Raw genomic sequence first — 14,259 nt, 5'->3', positions numbered from 1 at the left:
TCAATGAGGAGTTTCGGAAAAACAAAAATGAAACGTCAGAAGAAAACATCCAGAAGGTACTGTGAAGCATTTTGATATTTGAAAATAAAATTGACTTTATTTCACTTCTACTTTTACTTTTTTTTTTTTTTATAGCTGATTAAAATGGGCTCAGACGTGGACATCGTCCTTCGACAGAGTGTGGTGCAAATGGAACACGTAGCAGAAGATAAGCTGTGTATGACATGATTTGTCTTTTTTTTTTTTTTCTTCTTTTTATTAAGGAAGTAGCATGTGCATGCAAAGATTACTCATACATCAAGTATCATAATGTATATACTTGCTAATGATTTTTTTTCCTCTAATGATACGATTGTGTTTTTTGTTTTTTGTTTTTTTTCTCCTCATTCTCAGTGCTTCGGCCCAGAAATGACCTTCTGCTAGAAAACGTCCCCTATTGTGACAAACCAAGGGAAAAGTCGTGACAAACCATTTGATAACTTCATGATCACCAGGAAAGAGACTATATATCATTTGTTGCCTTTTCATCTTCAGTTTGGCTTTATAGAAGGAACATTAAAAAAATAATAAAATATAAGATCATCTCAACACTTTTGATTCAGCAAGGATCTACTTCGTTCTGTTTCAAGGAATCTGTGCTGGGAAAACTGGATCGTGTCATTTCGTGTACAGCATGTTATGAAATGGAACTGAAACATTATCTGCTGGCTTCTTCATATGATTGAATCAAACAAGGGGAAAATATTAATTTGCTGGTACTGTAAAAAATGTAAACTGTTATCTGATTAACTACAAGTATTTCCAGAGTGTCCCAGACTTAATTTGCTGTTACAACCACAGACAACAAGAATCAGCTCTGCTTTAAAGCCACAAAAAGAATTATCTTTGAAAACCTTTGTAAAAACCTCTGTGTGAAATATATCTGTAATAAAGGATACCTTAATTTAAAACATTGTTGGCATATAGCAGATTGTAGATATGACAATATGGAAATGTATTTTACAAGTTTATAGTCTGTCTGCGTAAAACTACATATCCCACAATGTCCATTAAAACATAAGGTGGTTACGTCATCAAAACGCGCTGTTGCTTTGGCAACGTTTATAACGGTTAGCCTTCCTATTAGCTGTGTAGCCTTCGCTAACCATCGAGCTCGATGCCAAAAATAAGGTGAGAATTACTTTATTTTATCATTATAACTGTTTACTGTGATAACAGTAATAATAATATCTGTCGACCGACTCGTCTCGTATGGGTCAGCTCGGACACATTATGGGAGCTGGCTGCGGCGGAGGTCCACAGCCGGGAGAGCGGAGGTGCAGAGGACAGGGACGGTGGAGAGGCTGTGAACGAGCGGACGGTGCTTCTGATGGGGAGCAAAGCTGGGGTGTGTGTGTCATTGATTTCACACGGAAGCGCTTGTATCTTGTTACTGTACTGCGTAAACTCACATCCGTTTATTTTTTAGGGCAAAACGTCCATTCTCCTCAGGTGCTTGGACAGGTTGGTATGATGATGCCCGGGCAGACTAGAGTGCTCTAAACCCCTCTTCATATTCACTATTCAGACCCATTGCAGGGGCAGTTTACACCATGCAAAGTGAAACACGAAAGCTAAAGCTGATCCTTTTACAGTCAATATTTGGCAAAGCTTTTATATGGCTGAAGTGTTTAGGGAGATTGCCAAGAAAGTATTTGGTGTATCCTATTGACATAAGAAAGGAAAACAAGGAGTACCTGGTGGTGGGATGAGGGAGTGCTGGCAATTATTCAAAGGGAGGGGTTAACAAATAAAAATTTGGGAAAGCATGTAGATCTGCCTCACATAAGGAAAGGCTTATGTGAGGCTCGGCACTAAGGAAAGAAAATTAGCTTGGCGGCAAGATTGAGCTGGAAGGAAGTGTACTAATGAATGATGAGAGGCTGTTGAGAAGATGAAGTAGTTTGAAGAGCTAATGAATGAAGAACATGAGAGAGAGGAGGACAGTTCAGTAAGGAGGAAGTGATGGCAGCTGTGAGCTAAGAGTGGACTCTTGAAGAGTGAGAGGATGCCTGAGGAATGGAAAAGAAGTGTAGTGATTTTCAAGAACAAGCATGATGTGCAGAGCTGTAGTGACAACAGAGGGATAGAGTTGTTAAGACATACCATGAAGATATGGGAAAGAGTTTAAGCTTTGTTTGGGAAACGGGGTGATGGTTGGTGAGCAGCAGTGTGGCTCATGTCTAGAACGACCTCTACAGATGTACCGTTTGCTTTGAGAGTGTTAATGGAGAAATACAGAGAAGGCCAGAAGGAAGTGTAGTGTGTCTCTGCTGATCTAGAGAAAACACACGAATGAGGTACTGTAAAATATTTAACCAAAAGCACAAGTTAGTTTCATGACATCATACTTTGTATAAACACACTTTTTTTTTTTGTCTACTAGAGATGAACTATCCAAACCAACTCTGGCCTTGGAGTACACTTTTGGCAGACGAGCACGAGGACACAACACGGTAAGTAAATCCTTTTAGTCTTGGACACTTTGCTTTAGTCTCTTAAAAATGAGAAGACAAATGTGGTTATACACCTTATGCTGTATATGTTTTATTTGCGTTAGTAGGAAGGAACTTCCTTCCAGTGTTTCAGCACAGTGACCACATTAGAGAGTACGTTTAGTGTACTTATGTGGCAGGATGTGCTCATTATGCAAGTAAATATTTTAGTTCTTGGTATTAAATGCAGCTGAAATGTGGAACAAGCCATAGAGGGTTAGGGTTGCACTGGATGTTTATGTAACTTCAAGATAAAACTGTTATATACTTCTTTCAGCCTAAAGACATAGCCCATCTATGGGAGCTGGGAGGAGGGACCTCTTTGTCAGACCTCGTCCAGATCCCCATCACTCCTGTCACCATCAGGTAGGTCTCTTACAAACATCCTGCTTTTGAATAGGGGTCAGTATTTGACACATTCACAGTGTGAATTATGTTATTTATCTTTTCTGTTCAGATTATTATTTGTATCTTTAAAATCTGAATCTCTTGAACAGCAATGTCATGTCAGTAGAGAAGAAGAATGTTTTCTTGGTCTGAACCTCAGAGGAAAGCCATCTTTCCTTTCCTGTCTTGTTCAGCTGTCTCTCAGTCATCCTCGTCCTGGACCTGTCTAAACCCAACGCTCTGTGGGGAACGATGGAGAAGCTACTGCAGGCTGCACAGGCTCACCTAGAGAGAACCTCCTCCCAAGTACAGAAATCCAAACCCGGAGTCAAACACCAGACTCCCAGCCACTCAGCAGCACGTGTCTTACCTAAAGACTATCCTGTAAGACCTTGTCTCATTACACATACAGTTTGTATTACAGCAATTTTATAGCTGTGTTACAATTTCTAAATCCACGACTCAAAGAAACTCAACATGTGAGATGAAGCAAATTTCTTTAACCATTTATTATCTAATAATATCAATATCGTTAGACTAAATTAATGTAACCAAGAACAGGATCACAAGTAACTTCCATCTCAGCTAATACATAATAGACTGTAAAAAGCACTGAGGGAAAAGGCAGCTCTGCCTCCTCAGGGTTTATGTTGATACAGGTGAGCCTCTACAGTCGATCAGCACAAGGGATGCAGCACAAAGAGACTGCAGATTAATAAGGATGATAAAAAAAACAGTCATCAATGGGTAAATGTGCTGGTGCACTGAGGCATCCGTAACAAGTTGCATATTTAAAGTGTTTACATGAACTACTCATGCCTCTGGCTTTTTAAACACTCAAATGTCACAAAGTAAAATGTGCGTCGACCTGACAAATGCAACCAAGAAAATAGATATTTTATTGTCAGAGGGAACAAAAAGCAAATCTCAACTAAAAGTGTAAAAGTGTGTAAGGCTGGTGCTGTTTCCAGAGTTAACTGTGATTCTGTCAGCAGGACAGAGAGTTGATCAGTCCCTTTCCTGTTCCTCTGCTCATCATCGGGAGCAAGTACGACATCTTCCAGGTAAAACACAGTGTTTGTACTCTTTTTAAATGATTTATTAAAAAAAGACACGTACACAGAATTATTATTAGATCATGAATTTCAGTAATATTTGTATATAAGATTTCCAATTTTCCCATCTGCTTTTCAGGAATTTGACTCTGACAAGAAGAAAGTTGTCAGTAAAACACTGCGTTTTATTGCTCATTACTACGCGGCCTCTCTCGTTGTAAGAATGTTTTTAATGCTCCTGCAGCACATTTGTATTTAACAAATAATTTTGCACTTTTTCATATATTTCTTATGGTTTGCTGTCTCTAACCACCGCTTTGTATTTGTGTTTGTGTCTCCTAATGCTTTGATTAGTTCACTAGCATCAAATCAGAGAGCCTTATATCAAAAACCAAGAGCTTCTTCTTGCACCTGGCTTTCAGTTTGGAGAGAGGGTGAGGAGGATAAAGCAACATTGAACACAAAGCAGTAATGGGCATGGGCTTTCATTTTAGATTATAGTGTCAATAGAGTTACTTTAATGTTACCACTAATGCTTGATAATACTAGATTTCACAGTCTCATTGCAGATTTATTTACATTTTTGTACTGTATAAAAATTGTATGATATAGAACAGGTTTTCATAAACAGTGTGAGCTTAGGATATTCACTTTAGTTATATAATCATGTGATGGGACAGCTCCAGATAGATATACACACTCAGAAGTCTATAATCTTTACCTTTGTTTATGATGGAGGTATTAGATATTGCATTTAAAGGAGCATGGCTGCTACTTACAAACAACTGTCATTGTTTCTAGAAGGGAATATGTGTGTTGCTCTCATTGAGTATTTCAAAAAAAATGTAAAATGCTGTCTATGTTAGGGGTCTGTTGGTTAATGTTTTAGCTGTAATACTGTTTTTCTTGTTCTTTTTTTCTGTAATCAGGAAAACTGTTTCCTCTGACCCCCTCAAGCCGCTCATCATTCCGGCAGGCTCTGATTCCTTCGGTCAAATAGGTGAGCACAGCGCCCCCCAGTAGCCAAAAGTAGAAATGTCTTCAAGTTTTGAATAAACTACAAAACTCTGTGATGAAACAAAACATCTCCTTTAAATCCACCCTCCTTTATTTAACATTTGGTGTGATATTTTATTTAAAATCTGTTAATATAGGTTCCCCACCTACTGTCGATGTGGATATAACGTCTCTCCATGCTAAAAATCCAAAAGACCTCTGGAAGAAAGTGTATGAGCGTGTCTTCCCCCCAGAGGTAGTTAAGCTTCTGGCAACATGTTTGTCTTCTGCAAAATCCAACTTATGTAGACAAACTACTTTTTCTTTTGCATGATTTAAAAGCATCTGTTCGTCTAACCAACTTTGTCATTGCAGAGTACAAATGAGCAGAGAGAGCTAAAGGATCCAGCCAAAGATCCCCAGTACAGTGAGCCTCAGATTGATGCCATGAGAGCCCAGAAAGACCAGGTAATACATTATATACGTGTTTGCATTGCATTTATTTTGACAGACCTACTGCAGTCAAGTCTCTTGACTCATGAGTTGGCAGTACGGTGGTTAATCAGTGGTAATCAGAATTCCCATTCACTTATCTCAGATTCGTGACCCTGACTTTTGTCCTCCTTCTGAGGGGTAGCAAGTATTTAGGAAGATAATAAATCACTAAAGCATTTAACGCAAAATGAAGAAGATAAGTTTCTGTGACATAGCACAGTTTCGTTTGATAAAGGGATTAGACATAATGGCAGCCCAGATAAAAGAGGCTGTTAAGATATGTGTGTTTATAAAATAATAACCCTGCTTAAAATGACAAGCTCGTGGGATACAAAGTTACAAAAGCTAATTAATATATAATATATTAATAGTCAGAATAAAAATATATTGTATATTTCTTTTTTTAAACACTATTAAGGGCAGTCTGAAATTGCAAGGTCGAAATGACAGAAGGACTTCAGTCTCTGGATCCAGAAGGATATCTGACTTCAGTTCAGTTTGACATTATCCGATTTTCCTTATTTCAATTTTATATGAATTTGCAAAGATATCATGTGATGTCTAATTTTTCCATCTCCCAATAGTAAAATATCCCCCAAAAATTCCTGCATCCAAATCCAGATTTGTATTGTTGCGTTCGAGGCTGTGGTAAAAATTCAATGCAAATCTGTTCATATAACATTCTGAGTAATCCTGCATAGCTAAACAAAGAAACATCGCTAAACAAACAGACAAATCAATCGAATGACATGGCCTGTTTGGCGTGGGTAACAGAGTTAAAAACTGTGTACGCTGTACAAAATATACAAATGGAGAAACTCATTCGACATCTTAAAGAAGTTTAATGTTCCAAAGTAACACTTTGTCCTTTAGTAGTCTGTTTCTAGTAGTGATTCTGTCTTGAAATGAACAGGCTGTAACTTTATATCCTGTGGTGATAAACTTAGAGATTAGCTGTCTTCATTCCTGCCTGCAATAGTGCCACTCTGGAACTTGAACTGCAGTAACCCGATGGAGTCACCGGCTGTTATCGCTGACTGACTTTCACCTGGCGCTCGTCGTTTCACTCAGCCATTGTGTGGTCTGAGAACTCAATAGAAAAACAGGCTAAAGGTTAATTCCAAATAAGTCTTGAGAAACTCCTTTCTAGACAGCACCCTCTAGTCTGGATTAAAAAGAATCTCAGCAGATCATGGTAGTCAGAAATGACCTCTTTATTTGAGAGACAACACAATGAATTTAGAGATAGGTTTGCGAAGTAAAAATGTATAAATGCATAGTTCAGTACGAATACAAATAAAGACCAATCTTAAGAGTTTTAAGCTAATTAACTATAGTTGTTTTCCCCTAGTTAATGTGTATTTGTTGTAGTTTAGTGGCTTCAGTATCTTGTGGTTATTTACACTGATATAAAAAAAAGAAGGTTTCACAGTACTGCTCTGAGGTGTGAGCGCCTCTGTAGACGTAGACGTTTTGGCATTTTCGAAGTGTGGAGCATTCAGGTGTGTGCCAGTCGTCCCTGGAGTCAAACAAGGTCAGACGTGCAATGTTCAGCTGGAAAAAACCAGAGGGCTGCATCTCAAACTCGATACGCCAAAGTTGGCATGTTATATGTTAAAATTTATAACAGTAAAATTAGAACAAGATTGAAAACGTTTGCCTTTGGTGGAACCTTCCTTCATCTGCATCATCAGATTTAGTCTTGAGTATTTCTTCACAGTAGCGTGTGTTTTTGCATTTACCTGCACTGTTTTGATTTTCTTGTATTGCCTCAGTAATATGTGAAAAGTGTTACATCTGTCTGTTTTTCAGGAGTTGGAGCAGTATAAAAGGAATGCAGCGAAATCATGGAAAGGTCTAGAGCTGGAGACATGAGATATCTTCTGCTTTATTACACACATACAACATGTTATAATGTACATAGAGTATATATATTCTATTTGTTTACTTTTGTATTATATTTTCTGTTGTACTTTTCTATAATTACATAAATAAATGCTGACATTTTAATCAAGAAAAATATAGTTTTAGCTTACCAATAATAATGTTTGTTCTTCCAAACAAAACAAACAAATTTATGTTTTTTTCTTCCCGGCCATCAGTGGTTCTAGGATTAAGGTTACCACAAGAAAACTGTACATGCCATAAACATGCTCGTTTTTCAGGTAACATGTTTCAAGCAGTTTACAGAACATCTGCAGATGTTTAAGTGTTTTAATGTGCATGGCTTCATCCCAGTGAACAGAGATAAACCGTGCTGTACTACATTGTGTGCATCAAGTGTAAACATTTAAACTTATTCTAAGTGCTTATACTACCACTTTATTAGGTATACCTGTTAAAGTGCTTTAACACAAATGTTTAATCTGATAATCACGTGGTAACAATGTAAGACATTGAAATTCAAAGCGTGCATTTGAAAGAAAGAGGATTTAAGTGACTTTGATCATGACATAGTTGTTGGTGCCAGATAGGCAGGTCGAAGCGTTTCTAAAACTGCTGATCTACTAGGATTTTTCCAGTGCAACCATCTCTTGGGTTTAAGGAGAATGTTCTGAAAAAGAAAATATGGCTTTTTGATTGTCCTAATGCCTCAAACTGATAGGAAAGCAACAGTAACTCAAAAAGCGCTCGTTATGATAAGCAGAAGTGCATCTCTGAATGCGTAACACATCAAACCTTAAAGCAATTGGGCTTCAGTGGCATCATGTGCCACTCCAGTCAGCTTAGAAAAGAGAAACCGAGGGTACAAATCACACAAACTCACCAAAAGTCTGAATTTCTGCTATGACATTTGCATGGTAGGGTCAACATTTGGCATAATCAGCAACAAAAACTAAACATGAATCCTGTCTTATATCAGTGGTTGAGTTTGTTGCTGGTGGTGTAATTTATTTTCCTAGCACACTTTGGGCTGCTACCAGGTGGCCATCATTTAAACAGTCTGTTGAGTATTGCTGAAAATGTCCATCCCTTTATTATCAAGAAAGCAAAAAGGGTACGGTGTACCTAATACAGTGGTGGGTGTAGGTCATCTCTGAATAGTGAATTTCATAACATAAATGCTTTATAAGCTTAACTTAAAAAGAAGATTTTACCCACAAAGCCGTGTTTGTGGGCTTAGTGACGCACAACCTTGTCCCTGATCTTAAAGCTAATTATGCCCAGCAGCAGCAGAGCAGGCAGGAAAGCGTAGAGGAGAACAAAGTCTAGTGTGTATCGGGACAATGCGCCAGGATAACCCTCCTCAATGATCTGATTACCATGGGTGACCACACAAGCTCCCGGCAAAGATGTGGAATTATCTGTAATCACAAAAACACAAAAAAGTGTTAAGAGATTTCATCTTCTGAAAGTGCCTTTTAGTCTAAATGACTGTAAGTGCTGCTGAGTGACTTTGACCACTGATCCTGAACCCATCCTTTATAAATCAGTCTTAAAAGGACCAATAGCAGAAAGATCAAATGTAAGACAGATAATTGAAATCAGTTATTTCTAATGATCTTTCCTGCTTTATCCTCTACACTACTCGCAGAATAGTGTAGATATTGGCCAAATTAACAAAATAGCATTCCCTCTAGAATAGGATGGTCCCATGTTAAAAATGAACTTACTGCATGTGAACTGGAGACCATGAAACTCCGTGACTATGAGCAGCTCACAGCTGTACTTCTGGAAAGTCAGGTAACTGAGCCACTGAAAGACCTGTGGCATCTGCTGGGTGCTCCTGTTGCAAAGAAGAGGAGAGGAAAGTGAGCATATGTCCTGAGAGTTAGCATTATTATACCTTCATTTTCAATAAATTCTAAGTTTTCTCATCATAAAGTTAAGCATATTTGGGATTTTACCTTAAAAAGCCAGATCCCACTACTATCCCTGCAATATTGAGTAGAGCCACTCCAGTGTTGACCATGTTAGGGTCTTGGACCACACCTAGTAGCACCACAGTCAGCAACTCACCTGATGAGAGTGGAAAAAAACAAACAAATATATGAATATGTGCAGCTAAAAGATAAAGAAAGTGGAAACGTGGCTATTAAATGCATTTAACATATTTGTGCCCCCCAAAATAGCACTTTACCCTTTTATTTAATTGGCTCACCTATAACATGCGGCACCAGAACTACAGCAGTGAAACACAGGAAGCGCAAACCTTCCGGATGCATCCCCACTGTCCTGAGAGCAAAGCAAGGCAGAGACAAACACACAGGAGAGACATTGATGACTATGAAACCAAAATCCTTGAGTGGATAAATTTGCTTCTTCCACCGCCAACACAAAAACACATCAAGTTTATGACCAACCAGTAAAGGAAGGAGGTGAAGATGAAGACACTCAGGATGCTGAGGGGCAGGATGTGGAAGATGTAGGCCAAGAACATTTGCCATTTAGTGTAGAGTCCATCCTGACTCTCCTGATCACCGATGGCTCGCAATGCTGGGACTGTGAGTATAAAAACAGAAAGGGTGCAAAAAAAGATAAAAGTGACTTCTGGTCCATTCCATATAAAATCAACCAAATCTGAAAAAAACAAACCCTGACCCTATTCCTTTATTTTTTAAAGAATAACTTTATTATATTTAATAGATATAAATTAGATAAACGAATACTGTCAAATATTGATGCCTGCCAAATCTGAGACTGATTATTCAAGGGATATAATAATGCTGAGTGATTGTGCACATGCACATGTATGTATAAGAGGCTTAATGTTGTTTTGCTTGCAGTTTTTAAATTTGCATTAAACTGGGAAAAAATATGATGATTTCAAGAGTACAAAACCCAGAAAAATTTCTTAAGTGGAGTTTTACCTTTTCCATATTTCATTCAGTTCCAGTACTTTAAAATCTGCATATTATAATGAACAGTTCATTCTTTTCTATTGTCTCATAACTGAAAGCATGCATATGAAAACAAAATATATCAAAAGGGCTTTCCTTTAACAGGATGATGGTGATTATGGATTTTTGCAATCGCTCCATATTTCAGGTGTTCTTGTTTTTATGCCAAAAATTTACCAAGACAACTTGATGGGCCTGTTTCTTTAAAAAAAAAAAAAAAAAAAGCTTTTCATTGAATCCTATCAGTTGTTATCTCTGAGACTGAAGGTCACAATGATATCCCCAAGCACAACCTCTGATTGTTTGAGTGTTTACAGAGGCTGACTTCAGCTCAGCCCGATCGTTTATCACATCTGTTCTCCTCAGTGTCTGTGAGGGCTGGAGACCTGAAGCCAAGATTTTAGACTATGTTGATACAGTCATAGGAAAGAGAAAGTATACTCTCTTAGGTTTTATATATCAAGACATAATAAAAATCATCTGGTCCTCCAAATTAGGTAAATACAAGCGCAGATTAAAAACAACAGATGACATATTGCACCATGTTATTATTAACTAAACCAAAATGCAGAAGCAGTACATGAAAAACTAAGTACATCTTTACTACTGCCAAAGAAATTAAGGAGGTAAGTAGCAGGTAGGTGCTGATGATCAAATCACACAGTTAATTAAACATCAGCATGTCCAATCATCCCTATCTATGCCAAACAATAAAGATGTTAGATATAATCTTTAAGAAGTAATTATTATAGGCTTATAAAGACATCATTCTACAGTGAGAAAGAGTTCAAAACAGTTGGCAGCCTTCCCAGGAGTGGACGTCGGAGCAAAATTTATTTTCTATGCTCATGGAAACTGCAAAAAACCCCACAGCTGCAATTCAGACTCTACTGAGCCCGGTTAGCATAAAATAGTTAAAAGTTTACGTTCAAGACAGCACACACACACACACACACACACACACACACACACACACACACACACACACACACACACACACGCGCACACAAAGAAAAGTAGACTGATCAAGTATGGCTTGTTTAAAAAGGGTTTCCTGGGGAAAATCTCTTCTCTCTACATGGCAGCACAGTGTACTGTAGGTTTAAAGTTGCAGCTGAAGACACCACGAGACATCTGGAACAATGTCCTTGGTGGAGATGTTTGGCTGTAAGGCACAGTGTCACATTCTGAGAAATCCAAACACAACATATCCACACAAACACCTATTAACTGTCAGCTGTGGGAGTGGAGGGCATTTGATTTGGTTTGAGTCAGACTGACAGTCTTACAGCTACAGCTTGGCTAACAGAATAATAGGACAATGATCCCAAGCTCAGCAGCAAATCTCTAACAGAATGGCTCTCTAGAGACAAATGCCTGCAAACCTCAATGAACTGAAGCAATGCTGTAAAGAAGAGTGTTCAAAAATCCCTCCGTGTGAGAGACTGATGTAGTAAGACTGCTAAAGGTGGTTTTACAAGCTACTGAATCATGGTGTACTCAATTTTTCACAAAGTGCTTCTGCTTTCTGGCCTATATGATGACACTGTGTGATATGTCAAGTGTTGTTTTTCATCTGAGGTTTATTTCTACCTGTCAGATCTGGAAAGAACTGGAACATTTTTATTATGTTTTGATAAAACCTTGTAAATGACGAAGGGTGTCACCGACAGTAAGGAAATACAGCCAAGATGATTCATTCATCCATTCCTATCACTGAAACCCACATTCCAATAGAGCCTTTTTGGAAATAGTTGTATTTTATTTTGTCTATTGATTGTTGTCCTTTTCTTAACCTTACTTTTTGAGCTCTGAACAGATTAAAGGTCATGAACACCCAATGATCATTTCAAATATGTAAATATGTAAACTGAAGGATCTCCTCAGCAACTAAAGTATGACTTCATGCACGGTCTTCTAATAGACATTTTTTCTTTCATGTATTCTTATCTCCAATAGTCTACATATCTTTAACATCCAAGATTAAGCTAGACTTTACACAGTTTTGCCAAAGGTGACAAAAGTAAGTAAGAAATTAAAGTGATTTTATAAGTGAAGTGGCCTCACACACAGCTGTGATAAACATGCTTCATATCCATTTCTCAGAATTAACAAGTATCCACCTCATGTGGATTAAGTGTTGTTAGAAACATGTACAGAGATGTGCTGTAACGTCACATAGATTAAGTGAATGTATGGACAACAAAGTCGACATTCACATTTTGTCTTTTGTCTTGTCTAATTGTTATTTTCAGCATTTTATACAGTTAAGTCCATACATTTTCAAACAGTGATACATTTTTTGTGATTTTGTTTCGGTACACCACCACAGTGGTCAAACAGTGCAATTTAGTCACGATGTCACTGAAGTGCAGATATTCAGCTTTAATTCAAGGGTTTGAACAAGAGTATTGCATTTAGCTGATTAGGAATTAAAGTCAATTTGAGATATTTTCAGAAGTTCAAAATTAATTGATACCTAATCCCTCTGTGTGTGTGTGTTTTCTATAAGCGGATAAAGGAATCTGGAGTTGATTCCAAGTGTTGAAACTGCTTTTATTAGCTCTTCATTGGATCTGTCTGTCCAAGAGAAGGAAGCCAACATTATCCTGAATCAAGAGTCAGTACTAGCACTGAGCAAAGCTGCTTCTGAGTTATGTTTTAATTTAGTCTTTGAATAAGAAAAAAATCATGTTTTCAAGTTACTGACTCAAAGTTTTTATCCAGCTTCCTCTTTTTTTTATATATATAAAACTGTCAGGCAGCATCCTGGTGTTTGGGACGTGCAAATGTAAATGTACTAATTCATCCTGGTGAGCAGATGTTTGGTATTGGCGGAACTCACAGAGAGCGACGGCGTTCAGCATGCCCGTGTATGGTGAAGCACCGATGCTCTGATAGATTATGCCGATGCGGTCCTGCACAGCACCCTTAGTGACGTCGATGTCTAAATGTATGACGAAGAAGGCCACAAACAGACCATAAATCAGGTTCTGGGATAGACGCATCAGAACACCCATCCTGTCTCTGGACAGGTTTCTTACTGTGCGCCTGCACACAGAACACAGAAAGGCAAAATTAATGAGCAAATGTTTTACCTACTGATACCCTACAAAAAAATCATCATGATGCATGGAAGTAATCTGTATATGTTACATGTCTTTTATAAAGCAGCACACTAAGTGATATTTGTAATTTGTACCTGGAATATTGTGATCATATTTCAGTTTTAAATAGAGATTTATGGGTGGTGTGTACAAGCACACTGACCTGAGGAGAACTCCAAGTTTGGCAGCACCGCTGGGTGACTCTTTGCTCTTAAAGGGTATGGCGGGCTTGTCTGATCTCTGCAAGCTCTGCTCCATTTTTTCCAGCATGATCTGGTAGATGGTAGACCTCTGATAGGCTGAAGTGATTTCATGCATGCGAGTGAATGTGGCTGCCTCCCTCTCGCTGCTGCGTGTGTCCACTGAGGTGAAGTCAACTGTTTGACATCAAATTGAATTTTTAATGTTCAAGCTATGGAAAAATCATCTTTAAAAAAAAAAAAAGAAGACTTATAATAAAAACACAACACCGTGCAGTGTGCTGGGTCATGTCATACTGTACCATAGATGTCAAAGGGGTTGCAGTACTCTGGACACTCATATCCACATTGGCTGAAGAAATCCACCATCTCTTCTGTTTGTCCACAAAATACTAGCTCCCCACGACTCATTATAGCTATCCTGTTGAACACCTTGGAGGTAGACACACACAAAGAAACAATATTATTCCATCAGCACGTCTGTGAAGGTTCTCAGTCATCCAGGTCATCGTAGTCACAGGAGCTCGCAAAGAAAAGCGTCTGGACTTCTTTAAGTTGCTTGAAGACGTTTCTCCTCTCATCCGAGAAGCTTCTTCAGTTCTAAGGTCAAATGGTGGAGAGTCCCAGATTCAAACCCAGTGGGA

At 38.3% G+C, this 14,259-nt stretch overlaps 3 protein-coding genes across 5 annotated transcripts in view; 2 read left to right on the top strand and 1 right to left on the bottom strand.

Moving 5' to 3' along the window:
- Window positions 1–950, top strand: part of lyrm7 (LYR motif containing 7) — a 2,326-nt gene extending 1,376 nt beyond the window's left edge. The window contains exons 3-5 of the mRNA XM_005727317.2: window positions 1–56; window positions 136–217; window positions 394–950. Of these exons, the coding sequence (XP_005727374.1) occupies window positions 1–56; window positions 136–217; window positions 394–464 (209 nt within the window). The 3' untranslated portion in view covers window positions 465–950. The remainder of the gene's footprint in view (window positions 57–135; window positions 218–393) is intronic.
- Window positions 951–1,083: 133 nt separating this feature from the next.
- dync2li1 (dynein, cytoplasmic 2, light intermediate chain 1) lies at window positions 1,084–7,456 on the top strand. 3 transcript variants are annotated; one of them, XM_005727318.2, is made up of 13 exons: window positions 1,084–1,170; window positions 1,261–1,387; window positions 1,469–1,503; window positions 2,426–2,495; window positions 2,812–2,900; window positions 3,116–3,305; window positions 3,917–3,985; window positions 4,116–4,193; window positions 4,331–4,410; window positions 4,906–4,976; window positions 5,131–5,228; window positions 5,348–5,440; window positions 7,280–7,456. In XM_005727318.2, exons 1-13 carry the CDS (start codon window positions 1,157–1,159, stop codon window positions 7,340–7,342), a joined length of 1,077 nt encoding a protein of 358 aa, XP_005727375.1. In that variant the 5' UTR covers window positions 1,084–1,156; the 3' UTR covers window positions 7,343–7,456. The 3 variants fall into 3 exon arrangements, with proteins under 3 accessions (XP_005727375.1, XP_013764832.1, XP_005727377.1); XM_013909378.1 differs by lacking the exons at window positions 1,084–1,170; window positions 1,261–1,387 and adding an exon at window positions 2,241–2,339 and having other exon boundaries at window positions 1,394–1,503; XM_005727320.1 differs by lacking the exons at window positions 1,084–1,170; window positions 1,261–1,387; window positions 1,469–1,503 and adding an exon at window positions 1,510–2,339.
- A 1,131-nt stretch (window positions 7,457–8,587) lies between these two features.
- The window catches only part of abcg5 (ATP-binding cassette, sub-family G (WHITE), member 5), a 13,275-nt gene continuing 7,603 nt past the window's right edge, over window positions 8,588–14,259 (bottom strand). The window contains exons 7-14 of the mRNA XM_005727508.1: window positions 13,918–14,047; window positions 13,579–13,792; window positions 13,154–13,359; window positions 9,772–9,910; window positions 9,570–9,643; window positions 9,316–9,427; window positions 9,082–9,194; window positions 8,588–8,772 (exon numbers count right to left, since the gene is read on the bottom strand). Of these exons, the coding sequence (XP_005727565.1) occupies window positions 8,588–8,772; window positions 9,082–9,194; window positions 9,316–9,427; window positions 9,570–9,643; window positions 9,772–9,910; window positions 13,154–13,359; window positions 13,579–13,792; window positions 13,918–14,047 (1,173 nt within the window). The remainder of the gene's footprint in view (window positions 8,773–9,081; window positions 9,195–9,315; window positions 9,428–9,569; window positions 9,644–9,771; window positions 9,911–13,153; window positions 13,360–13,578; window positions 13,793–13,917; window positions 14,048–14,259) is intronic.

The sequence above is a fragment of the Pundamilia nyererei genome, unplaced genomic scaffold (genome assembly GCF_000239375.1).
Source record: "Pundamilia nyererei isolate P.nyererei 1_Seehausen unplaced genomic scaffold, PunNye1.0 scaffold00024, whole genome shotgun sequence".
NCBI lineage: Eukaryota > Metazoa > Chordata > Actinopteri > Cichliformes > Cichlidae > Pundamilia > Pundamilia nyererei.
The sequence above is the reverse complement of the archived record's forward strand: the minus strand, read 5'-3'. Positions and strand labels throughout refer to the sequence as shown.

Coding starts and splice junctions, on each gene's coding strand:
- dync2li1 (XM_005727318.2), top strand. Junction 1,504..2,425: donor CTCCTCAGGTGCTTGGACAG/GTTGGTATGATG, acceptor TTTGTCTACTAG/AGATGAACTATCCAAACCAA. Junction 4,977..5,130: donor TGATTCCTTCGGTCAAATAG/GTGAGCACAGCG, acceptor CTGTTAATATAG/GTTCCCCACCTACTGTCGAT.